The sequence below is a fragment of the Hemitrygon akajei genome, chromosome 8 (assembly GCF_048418815.1).
Source record: "Hemitrygon akajei chromosome 8, sHemAka1.3, whole genome shotgun sequence".
Taxonomy (NCBI): Eukaryota; Metazoa; Chordata; class Chondrichthyes; order Myliobatiformes; family Dasyatidae; genus Hemitrygon; species Hemitrygon akajei.
Window position 1 is genome coordinate 96,813,777 of NC_133131.1, and position 12,994 is coordinate 96,826,770.

The 12,994-nt window shown below is 40.4% G+C and overlaps 1 protein-coding gene across 5 annotated transcripts in view; it reads left to right on the plus strand.

The window, feature by feature from the left end:
- calcr (calcitonin receptor) overlaps nucleotides 1-12,994 on the plus strand; it is a 249,152-nt gene that overhangs the window by 155,433 nt on the left and 80,725 nt on the right. For all 5 annotated transcript variants that reach the window (XM_073054231.1, XM_073054227.1, XM_073054230.1 and 2 more), the window contains one exon: nucleotides 2,367-2,493. In XM_073054231.1, the coding sequence (XP_072910332.1) occupies nucleotides 2,367-2,493 (127 nt within the window). The remainder of the gene's footprint in view (nucleotides 1-2,366; nucleotides 2,494-12,994) is intronic.

Here is a 12,994-nt window from a genome sequence, read left to right on the forward strand (position 1 = left end):
TAATAGAAGTGATTTCATCTGTAAAGGCAGTCAGTTATAAAAGCCACCAGCTAATCTAAGTACATTTGTAGATAAGTTGAAATAAATTAACTTCAATGGTGTATTACTTATTTCTGACTCTGCAATATTTGGCATAGTAACTTCAGAAAAGTTACTTATCTTCCATATAATTTAAATCCCTATCTCAATTAACCTTGTCCTCTGTCACTTAACATCTTCCTATCCTTCCTTAACCTTTCCCTACAAATAAGCTCTTCACCCTAAATCATGACGGTCATTGACCTTAGCTTATCATGTTGCTAGTCCACGCATTGCCAGACCTTCCTTGACACCGACTCTTTTTTTGCTATTTCTACGCTTAGTTCCCTCAGGCTCTGGCCTGGAAATAATTCTCCCTCTGTTCACATACAACAGTATTTTACATTTTCTACTATTTGGCTTTTTAGTGCTGCAATAATCTTTCCAACTGCTTTCTTGCACCTGCCTTTCACACATTAGTTTCCAAAAAAACACTTAACATCTCCCAAGATGGTTGCTTTCCCTTCCATTCTGGTCTCAGACACTGGCCAATTTTTATTGTCTGAAGTACAAGGAATGCAGAAAATTACTCTGAACTCATCTTGTCTAAACCTGCTTTTCTCTCTTTTAAAAAAAATCCTATTTTCACTCACACTCTGATTAACCAACTTCCATTCCATTTTTTAAATATGCTGAAATTATAAAGACTTGTTGATCGTTGAAGTTGTCTCCCCTTCTTTTCTTTCATAAGTATATCACGACTCTACCTCAAACTTAACTCCTCTGCTGTCGTTGACTACAGTTCCATTCCTCCAAACTTTGGCAATACAACTAATGCAGTGATAAACACTCGATATACAGACAAAAGGTGTGTTACTGTATGATTAGATTAATCACACTGGTGATTCATTGCTTGCAGTAGGAAACGTGTGAAGCTGAAGTTGAATAATTAGTGACTTTATCATGATAAACTTATTTTAAAGTTGTTAAATAATCTGCTGCTTTAATATTACAAATGCAAATGAATCATTCATTTGAGTTTTATAATCAGTATGAACAACAATCAAAAATAAAAGAATATGATAGAATGCCTGGAAGACTTTCAATTATAATAATCTGTTCATTACTTCTTGCTGTTTTATTTTCTTGATAACTAAAAGTAAGCAATGTGCATTTATATTTCACTTATATAGGTCTGTTAATGCAGAAAATTATCCTTAAGTATTTGAAAGAGGCATAGTATAGGTTAAGATACTGAGTCAAAGAATACCCCTACGTAGATTAAAAATTCTGTGAATGCAGAATGGTTTACTTGAAACGCATTGATGCATATCAATAATGATCATTTTGAAAACCTATTTTAAATACAGCCTGCTGAGGAGGGGGATATCAGAATGATTGGCAGCTATGAACCAAATTGGGCCAATGCTGTGGTCAAAGTATAAGAAGTCTTTGTCACTTTGGTCAGTACAGGGAGTAGCAGGAAGGTTGTCGGAAAGATATTGGGTGCTTTTGGTGAGATGTTTAGAAAAGAGGCATTTAAACAAAGGATCCTGCATTACACCAAGGATGAGATGAGTAAGAAGGGTAAGGAGAAGTTGAAGATCATAAGTCCTCCAAGGGCATTGTGGGAACATGTAGTCAAATCATAATTCAGGAAGTATCTAAACACAACTGTGGCCCATTGCATTTATCATCTTGTTTACAGATGAGTAACATCATAATATGAACTATGTGAATCTCATAAAGTACAAAATCTTTTGTTCAGGAAGGGACCTCCTTCAGTGATTGGTTGTTGTCCAAACCAACTCTCCAGATATAGGGTATGTTCCATTATCTCTCTACTGGTACCCAGATTCAATCTTATCAAGCTATTCTTTTCCTCAGGCATTCCAACATACAGCTCTAAAGAGTTTTCTCAAGTGTGAATTTCCTGGTTATTTTCAGGTAGGAAATTCCACTGCAGCCATTCTCATTCCAGCTTCCTGCCCATCCTTCCTCCCTGAGTTTCAACTAGATAACAATGTCCACTATACCTCACTTCTTCCTTAGGTGTCAGCCAAAAAGCCAAAAAAGAGGGTTTGTTATTGTAAGCACGAAGAGTACCTGACACAATGTTGCCAATATTTTAAAGTTCACTTTGGGAGTAGTTGAAATCCTCCAGCAGACTGTATACGATTAACTTAAAAGACGAGGGATTCTGGAGATCTTGAGCAACACCCATGAAATGCTGGAGGATCTCAGCAGGTCCTCTATGGTATCTATGGAGAGGAATAAAGAGTGAAAGTTTCTGGTCAAGATCCTTCATGGATTCACTCACTTTAAACTTCTTCTCTGTTCTTTTCTAGGAGTCTCAGCTGCCAAAGGATAATACTGCATAAAAATTTGTTCTTCTCCTACATGTTTAATTCAGTCTCTACCCTTATTCAATTAATGGCGGTGGCCAATGACCAGAAAGTAGTCTTTCAAAACCCTGTAAGTATTAATACAGAATTAACAACTTATATTTGTATAGCTTTTTCACAAAAGCTCTCACATGACACAATAAAAGATTTGCTTTCCAGTTCCTTTAGGAAATTTAAGGGAAGAAACATAACAATGAGTGAAGAGGTAAGTTTCAAGATAAATTCAGATTTTAGTCTCTGCTAGCTGAAAGCTTAGCCACTAATCAGAGAGGTTCAAGAGTCAGAATTGATGGTACTCATAGATCATGCAAGGTTATGAAGCTGGAGAAAACTATTAAGGGAAAAAGGAATAAAGACATGGAAAGATTTGAAAAGAAGAATGATAATTTTAAAGCTGTGGTTCAAAGTAACTGTGCTGACATAGGTGATAGATAAACAGGACTTGGAAGAGTCCATGTTGATAGTGTTTTTCAACAAACTGTGCAACCATTTTCTATGTAGTAAATTATTCATTTAGCAGCCAAATTCTAGTTCACAAATGAGTTTTGTTTGGCAATGAAAATTATACCAGTATAAATTAGTAACTCTTTGCTGTAAACATCTAGGGTTAAATGATACTGATGCAAATGCCAAGTCATGTAAATCAATGAATAACCCAGGACTTATATAACCATGGCTTATATGCACACACATTTGATGAAAATATTTATCCATTGTAAGGCAATGTATTTGCAATAATTTTGCTCGATGGTATTTTGCTTGCTGATATGCTGAAGCCTAAAGGAAGTATCTTTAAGTATAAAAACTGTCTTTTTCATCCATTTGCTAAGATGGAAAAAAGTCATAAGGAAGCTCACAAATGTTGGTATAATTCTGTGTAATTTATGCATTATGCTGGGTCATATCTGCAGCAACCAAGGAGATGAATTCAGGCAGTATTTTCTGCAGGCACAGAATTTCCCGAAGTGCTTTGCAGCCAATGGATAATGTACTCAGACTGTAACATAGAAAGTGTGGCTGTCAATTTATCCACAGCATATTCCCAGAGCAGCCGTGAGAGAAGTACCGAATTATCTGTTCAGGTGTCAGCTCTGAATAAATATCAGACAGGATTCAGTAGAGTGCAAATAATAGTACAGGTGGGATATAAGCTTACCTACAAGCTTAATGTTCTGCACTCACATTTACAGATACAACTGAGACTGAACCGCAAACGCCAACACAGTTCGTCATTCACTTGTCTCAGTTGATTGAGTTGATCACTTCACGTGATTATCATAATCTGTATAAAAGGCAAAATGTCTTATTTATTTAAATATAACTCATTTTTCCTCACTATCCAATTCTCCTAACGAGAGGATAATGTCCAAAAGTCTGTGGAAGAATGTCCTAACGACTTGGCTGAAGGAAGATACATGAAATTAATCACTCCTAGGAAGTGGTATAAAATCCTGATCCAGAAGATATAGAACATAGAACTTTATGGCACAATACTGACTCTTTGGCCCATGATATTGTGCCGACATTTTATACTACTCTAAGATCAATCTAATCCTTCCTCTTACATAGCCCATTTTTCTATCATCCACATGCCTATCTAAGAGTTTCTTAAATGTATCTGATGTATTTGCCTCTACTGCCACCCCCGGCAGCACAATCCATCCATCTACTACTTACTGCAAAAATCTTACATTGCTTCTGACATTTTCCTTATACTTTGCTCCGATCACCTTCAAACTATGCTCCCTCATATTAACCTTTTCTGTTCTTGGAAAAAATTACTTATGCCTGTTAATCAGCTTATACAACCTTTGTCAAATCACCTGTCAGCCTCCTTTACTCCACAGAGAAAAATTCTATCATATTTAACCTATCCTCACAAGACATGTTCTCTAATCCAGGCAACATTCTGGTAAATCTCCTCTACATACTCTCTAAAGCTTCCACATCCTTCCCATAATGAGGCAACCAAAAGTTAAAACAATGTTCCAAGTGTGGTCCAACCAGTGTTTCATAGAGCTCCAATATTACCTTGCAGCTCTTGAACTCACTCTCTCCAACTAATAAAGGCCAACACACCATACACCTTCTTAACAACCTTATCAATTTGTGCAAACCTCTCAGGTATCTATGGACATGGAACCCAAGAATCTTCCACACTGCCAAGCGTTTTGCCATTAACCCTGTATTTTGCCTCAAAAATTGACCCTCTGAAATTAATTGCTTCACTCTTTTACAGGTTGAATTCCACCTGCCACTTTTCAGCCCATCTCTTTATGCTGTCAGTGTCCCATTGCAACTTGTTAAAACCCTCCACACAATCCATAACTCCACCAATCTTTGTGTCATCTGCAAACTTACTAAACCACCCTTTATCTTTCTCATTCAAGTTATTTATAAACTTCACAAAGAGCAGGGTTCCCAGAACAGATCCCTGCAGAACACCACTGGCCACCAACCTCCAGGCAGAATATGCTCCGTCTACAACCACACTCAGCCTTCTATGTGAAAGCCAATTCTGAATCCACATAGCCATGTTTCCTCGGATTCCATACCTCATGACTTTCTGAATGTGTCTACCATGGGGAACCTTATCAAGCACCTGACTAGAATCCATATACACCACACCTATGGTTCTACCTTCATTAATGTGCTTTGTCACATCCTCAAAGAATTCAGTCAGGCTGGTGAGACATAACCTGTCTCTCACAAAGCCATGCTGACTATCCCTAATTAGCCTATGCTTTTCCAATTGTTCATTACTGTGATAGTTAATGGGTTAATCCTATGCAACTCAGTTAACCACTCCCACCAAGAGAGGAGTTCACATATTGTACAAGCAGAGTTATCAATAAAGTTCAGCTGAATAGTCTCCATGCTACCGTGCTGGTGTGCTCTGCACGCTCCCTCATTAAGAAACACAACATGGTGTCAGAGTGGTTGATCGTCAATGAGTTTGGACTACAGACCAAAGGAGATCCCCACCAAGAAAGAATTTGCAGTAAATCTGTTCTTGTTCGCATATATCTATGGGAGGTGTCCAGGGACTTGTTGCCTTCAGTCTGCACCTAAAAGTGGATACATTGTAATAATGTGTGGACCACTAGCCTGGGGAAGTACACAGAGACACAGACACAGCAAAGAAGTCAGTCAAACTCTCAGCAAGAGAGAGAGAAAAAAAAAGAAGACTTTTGTAGTCTAAATAAATAAAGTAATAAATAGACAAACAAACAAAAAGGAAAATAAAGCAGTACCTGCAATACCTATACCTACTTACCCAATAAAGCCCCCTGAAAAATTTGATTTCTGTAAACCAGGGGACCTTGAGAGATGGCCCAGATGCTTTGAGAGATTTCAGATTGCAAGCAATTTCACTCAGGCTTCAAGTAAGTACACTGATATACTAATATACTGGGGCTACTGAAAGAGCAGTACCTTATCCATGTGAGACCAGGAGTGATGCCCTACTCTCTGACCACAGTGAGACATATACCAGTCCCATTGTCAGAGCTGAACATTGGAGGCACTTGACATCATAACTAGAGTGAATGGACCTACTGACTGATGTGTGGGTATTGTTACTGTTCCAAAGCCAGATGGCACAATGAGGGTCCGTATTGATCTAACAATATGAGGCAGGAGGTTTTTCTGCCCTCTGTTGAGCTCACAGTGGGTATGCTGGGTAGAACAAAGATCTTCAGCAAACTAGATCCAATCTCAGCATTCAGACAGATCTGTTTAGCTCCTACTGAATGGTAATTCAGTAAAATTGAAAGAGATGTTGGCTGTCATGTGGGCTTGTGAATGCTTCACATGCTACCTGATAGGCACTAAATTCCTACTTGAAACAGACCACAAGCTACCTGTCAGCCTCCTGAACTCGAAACACTTGGATGACTTACCTCCACGTCTGCAAAAATTCAAAATGAGGCTTATCCAGAAGTGAATGGAAGGCAGCTGACTCCACCCTCATGAAAGATACCAACATCTACTACTTAACTGAGGTGCGTGAAAACGTCCCTGCATCACAGAGTAAACTGGATGAAATTTGCACTGAGTTGAAAAAGGAAAATAATCTGAAGCAAGTCCATGTGAGCATGGATGGCTGAACCTCTTTGACCCACAGATTTCCCAGACCTTCCATGACAAATTGTAGGCACAGGTATTTTTGAGCTGAAAAGAGACAAATATCTTCTCACTGTAGATTACTACTTACAGAATATTGAGGTGTCGAAGCGTCTTGTGCATCCTCAGCATCAGTTAAACAGCACCCGAAAGCTGTATTTATTCACACACTCGTCCACAATTCAGCTGGTCAGAATTCAAAGCCTTTGCTAGGAACTGAGTTCAAACAGCAGACAAGCTGTTGATGGTAACCACAGGCAAATGGAGAAATGGAAAGAGCAGTGCTCTCCTACTGAAGGGAAAAGACCCCTACAAAGCATTGCTAGCTTATCGCTCCACACCTCGTGTGAATGACTGCAGTCCGTTGGGTGGGCTGGAGACTGAGAACAAGCCTGTTGTTCTTCCTTCCCTTCTGCACCCTCACTCGCCGGACTTGGACAAAGCACGAAATTTTAAGAAATCACAGCGTGAGTAAGTGAGGAGCAGGCGTGATCTCAGGCACAGAGTAAAATCTTTGCCGCCATTCAGGTGCGGTGAAGCCGCTTGAGTTCCAGCCAATCCACCAAAGAAACAATAGTCACTATAATCATTTGTGTTCAGAACAGCACAAAATGAAATCAAGCAGACTAGACATGTGTCCTTGTGCCTTCAAAGTCCACAGAAGGTAGAGAAAGAAATAGAGTGGTCTGATCCCTATGATGAGGGCCACTTACCTGAGGTGGACACACCTGTACAAGGATCTCCATCTGCTCCAACACTTCCAGGAAGCTATACAGATACGTTTGATAATCTGTCTCACCACGTGGATATACCCCATATCTTAGGGCAAGTGACTAAAGAGGCAGAATAATCCTCTCACTTTGCCTGAGTGTTCAGGCAGTCTACCCTGATCTCCGGTAGATTTAGATTTTTTTTAAAAAGAGGTCTAATGTTGAAAACATTTCACATACAGAAAGTATTCTTAAAAAAAAGGAATTGGAAATAAAAGAGGAAAACAAAGAGAGTGAGACACCATTAAAAACAAAGAGAAAGTCAGTTATAATGTTGGCAATTCTTTGTTTATGTAAAGAGCATAAGTTATGTGCTATGAGTAAAGTGAATGGAATCACTCAATATCAGTGACTACAATTTAAATGCGTTTCTATAGTACGTACCTAGTTTTTCTTTTACTTCAAGATGGGGAGATGTTGTAGTTGTTAATCATGTTATTGCTAAGCCACTCAGTTAGCCATTCCCATATGGGAGGAGTTCACATATTGTACAGGTAAACTTATCAATAAAGTTCAGTTAAATATCCTGCATGCTGCTGGTGCCCTTGTGTTCTCTGTGCTCTCCCTCACTGTGAATGCAACACTTGTAAACCTTTATCTCTATATCTCCATGAATCTTCTGCAAGACCCACTGGTCTATAATTCCCAAGATTATCCCTTTACCGAACAAAGGAATAACATTTGTCACCCTTAGTCATCTGGTACCATGCCCGTGGCCACTGAGGACATAAAGATCATTGCCAAAGTTCCAACAATCTCTCTCCTTGCTTCCGGTCCAGGCCTGGAGATCTATCTATCCTAACATTTTTCAAAGATTCCAGCACATCCTCATTCTAAAAGTTGGCATATTAGCCTGTTTTACACTGACCTCACAGAAGTCAAGGTCTCTCTCAGTGGCAATATGTTAGAAGTTTTTAAGGGGAGAATCAGTCTCTGTTACCCTTTATTAGTTCTGATTCTTCAATGTTATGTAGTCTAAAGCACTTCCTGATTTTAGGTAAGATAATAGCCTAGAAGGGTAATGATTGAATATATTAACTCATTTTTTTGGCAAATGCATGGTATGAACATTCTCCAACAGTTTTACTATTTTCTATTCATCCTTTCATCCACCACGCCAGAAAAAGCAATATTTTGTGAAGTGGAGAGAACTTTCTATTACTGACTAAAGATCAGTTCTTAAATGTTCATTGTGGCAAAAGTATATATTTTCTTCCTTTACAACTGTGACGTTAATAATTATCAATGAGATATATTTTCTGAAAAAAATAATAAAGTGATAAATGATGTTGTTATGAAATAATCAATACTACACTAAATGTTTTCATTCCTCCTTCATCCCTTTCTTTAATTGAATTTCCATTATTTTTTATTACTTCTGGTCTGGTTCATATTTACTGATGTGTTTTTCTCTAAACCCAGAATACCTATTTTGAGCACAATTTACCTTATCTAAATTATTTGTCAACCAACTATTTATTTGATTTGTTCCTGTCACCAGTTTTTAATAAACTGATCAAAACATTTATATTAAATAATGATTCAAAAGCTTTACAGTCAGAAACTCAGAAACAAGGCATCACCTAGTTTACTGATAATAGCACACTGAAAAAGAGCACCTCGAAGCAAACTAATAAATTTATTACTTTGTCAGAGCCATCAGTTTTCATTTTGGCTGACACTGTCCCTCCTGGAATCATTGGATGACAAGATTCTGAGGAATTTACTGAAAAGTCATGCCTTTTAATGACACATCTAAGGCATTCAACCGTATTCTGATATAGATGTTCCAAGAAATTATAGCATTAGTGAGTTATGCTACAATTTATTATTTCAACTCCCTGAAGTTTCTGGGCCATTTACGCCACTCCACCAAGGCCATCGGCAAAGTAGGTATCAATTATAACTGCATAGTACCCCTCAAAAACAGTAGCAAATATTCTGGATTCAAGTTGGCCAGTTCTTGCAGTCATGCTGACCAAGGTTGGTGGCTACAGGTTGGTCACTTTGACTAAACAAGATTAACTTGGAGCAGACTGATTTGTTAAGGAAATAAAAAGCAACCCTGAAGCCAGCTCTGAGTGTTCCAGGCTCATAAACTCTTGCTGCAGCTCGCCCCCCGATGATTCACTCCAGCTGAACTGGAATGTCTCTGTTGCTTGCTGTTAATCTTTGCTTTCTACCATTGTGACATTTTTATAAAAGCTTAAGCAGGGAATTCAATTCCCTTACGGGAAATAAATTCAGCTATAAAGTCAGTTATTTTTCTTCGTGTGGAAAAGATGTAGGAAATGTAATATTTTATCACAGGTTATGCGCAAATAGAAGTCAAATACCCCTATGCATAGATCACTATTCAAGTATTTCATTAAACTTGCCCTGGTAAAATATAAAATATATCCACTTTGGCATGGAATACTAAGACATTAAGTAGTCACAAATAAAGAAACAGATGCGGTATATGTCTTTCTGATAAACACCAGTGCACTGGATTAATAGACCTGCATCTTATCATTGTAAGTTTGTGCCACCAGATGCAGAGTGAGTGCCAGCATTCACAGTTGGCCACTCCAGAATCGAACATTACAAGACAGAGGTTCTGGGAATGAGATTAGAGATGGAAGGAGATGGACTCAAGGATGTAGGTGGCAAGCTCGACCAACAGTGTTAACATCCCGTGGAAAAGTCAGGCGGAAGATTTGAGCTAAGTTCCCCTGAATCATGCCTACCTCACCCAGCCCATAAACACAATGATTATGTAGCAAGCCAGGAAATTGATAGGTGAGCACACTCAAGGTTCTCTGACTATGCTGATTACTGGAGATCAGTGTTGGTTATTTGGCACTGCCTGAGCTGCTGCAGCCCTGGGTCAGACAACATGTTTTGCCTATGTAGCTGATATACAGTAACTCAGGGTGTGTTACATTACTGTGCACCTGAGCAAAGTACAGGCAACTTATTGAGTTCTTGATGTTGTAATTTGCACATTTTTCAAGCTTTCTATGTCAGAGAGACACGTGACCCAAAGGTATGAACACCATATTCTGAACTCCCATCCGAGCCATCACTATAATGTCCACAAACATTTCTCATGAGCTGTCTGCTTTCTTTATTATTTAAAGTAAGTCTTGATAGCTTGTACAAAACAGCAGGCAAGTCAGGGCTGGCTAGCTCCATGTACCCTAACATAGTAGATATGCCCATAAATAGGATGACGAGTACACTGAAGAACTTCGGCCCCCTCAAGCCAGTGACTCCATTCCTCCAAGGCCAACTTAGCCGCAAGTGGCTCCGGATTCCTAATGTCATAGTTTCCCTCTGCTGGGGATAGCCGCTTGGAGAAAAACACACACGAGTGCAGTTTACTGTCTGAAGGTTACTGTTGAGACAACACAGCACCTACTCTGATGTCTGAGGTGTCCACCTCCACAATGAAGTGAGGACCCAGAGTAAGAAACCAAGATTGGAGCTGATGTGAACCATTGTTTGAGCTCTGCAAAAGCAGCCTCCACTTTGGTAGTCCAGACTAAAGGGCCTGTGGAGTTCTCAATTTGAGCAGAGCTGCCACCAAGCTGACATTCCTGATGAACTTACAGTAAAAGTTAGGAGATCCCAGGAATCATTGGACTTGTTTGACACTGGATGGTTGTGGCCAATCTCTGACTGCCTGGCTCTTGGTCGGGTTCATCTTGAGATTGCCATTGGAGATGATGAACCCAAAAATGAAATGATTGTCATGTGAAAATCAGACTTCTCTAGCTTAATATAAACCCTTTCTAAAATATCCCTGATGTGACCGTTATCCTCCTGCATGGACTTCAAGAAGATTAGGATATCATCTAAATAGATGAAGGTGTGCTCATGGAGAGTATCCTGTAACATGTCATTTATAAAGGCCCAAAAAACTGCTGGAGTCTTGACAAGACTGAAAGGCATAACCAGGTACTCATTGTGTTTTGTCAGGGAATTGATGAAGCCTTCTTGTTGGAGCCACTGCTGGTTCAGATTGAAGCATTTTTCCACTTACTACCTTCCTTTATGCAGACCAGATTGTACACACTGCACAAGACTAGCTTCATGAGTACTCTTGCCCCTTGGAGCACCTCGCAGGCTGTATTCATTAATGGAAGAGGTAATGATTCTTGACCGTCATGCAGTATAACACTCTATAATCAATGCATGGCCACAGGCTCCCATCTTTTTTTTATGTATGAAGAACCCTGCGCCAGCTGGTGAGGTGGAGGGCCGAATGAAACCCATGGCAAGAGCCTCCTTTTTATACTCTTCCATTGCTCTTCTCTCTAGGCCAAAGAACACATGTAACCAATCCCATGGAGGACAAGTACCAGGCAGAAGGTCTATAGTACAGTCATAGGGTCAGTGTGGTGGAAGAGTTAACACTTTTTCCTTGCTTCCTTTTTCCTTCATTTTCAAGTGTTTGTAAACAGAAGGAGCATCAACCTGTCAAGGATGACTTCTGAGGCTTCTTAGATGACAGTAGCAGTTCAACAGACCTCAAAGCCTCCCCCTTTGGTTTACTAGACTCCTTCATTGTACTAATGGCTGAATACTCATCCAAATCCTCATCTGTATCCTCAGGAGATGGCAACGAGGTGTTACAGATGGTCCTTGCATCCCCAGGAACAGGCTCCAAGTGTCTGCGTTTAGAAGTCTTTCCAATAGTGGGAATCTGGTGGCTGGATCCCTCAGCTTCACTGCAAGAGTTCCCAACTGCTTGGGCATTTTCCTGATCTTCACCTGAACTGGAGATTCCTTCTCTTTAGTTCCAGCTCACCTCTGACAAAACAGAGTCAGAACTCATGCAGTCCCGTTGGCAGGGCCCAACTTGCCTGTTTTTGAGGGCAGGACTAGGTCTCCAGAAGGCTTCAGGTTACCTTGCACTGAAGTCTGCCCCCTTGTTGGTCTTTGCTCTCGGGAGAGTCTGAGAGTTGGACCCCAACTCCACAAGCATACCCTCTTCCATTGACTGGACCAAACAATTCTCCCTTTCTTCCAGTTCATGGAAGGGTAATTAATGGTATGACAGTCAAGGGTACCGGAGGATCAGGTGTATGAGTGGTGAGTCAATGTAGAATGATGTAGAAACTAATGTCTTCCACGTGATCCTCGATCTTCATCTGACCTGCCCAGAACCTAGCAGACAGCCGTTCAAGGCAGTTGCGGGCATGAACTGGCTCAACTTCTGCAACAGTATGTTGAGCTAACGAATGATCCCCAAGTCCTGGAAATTACCAGCTGCCCCAGATTCCACAAAAGCCCTCGCCTGTCCTCAGTTAATACCCCAGGTAATCACCTTCAGCTTGACGCCAAAATCCATAGGGTTGGAAGTGGTGGTTGTTACTGTTGCAGTCCTTCAGTTTTTGCAGTTCTCCTGATGGCTGCAGCCTTGGGCACTCAACCCACAGGTGCCCCGTCCCCCGCAACAGTCTTGACTCTGATGCTGGGACCTCTCATCAGCGGCGAGCCTTCTGTAACCAATCTGCCTGGTTTCAACCGAGTCCTGACCAGGAGAGGGGCAGGACGTTGTCCGAGATTGGTGTGGGGGGGTGGATGGAACTGCGATGCATTGAGGCCAGGCTCAGGCTAGCCCTCTTCAACCTCTTGATGTTGTATGCCAGACGATTATCGAGGCGGATGGACTCGTTGATCATGACC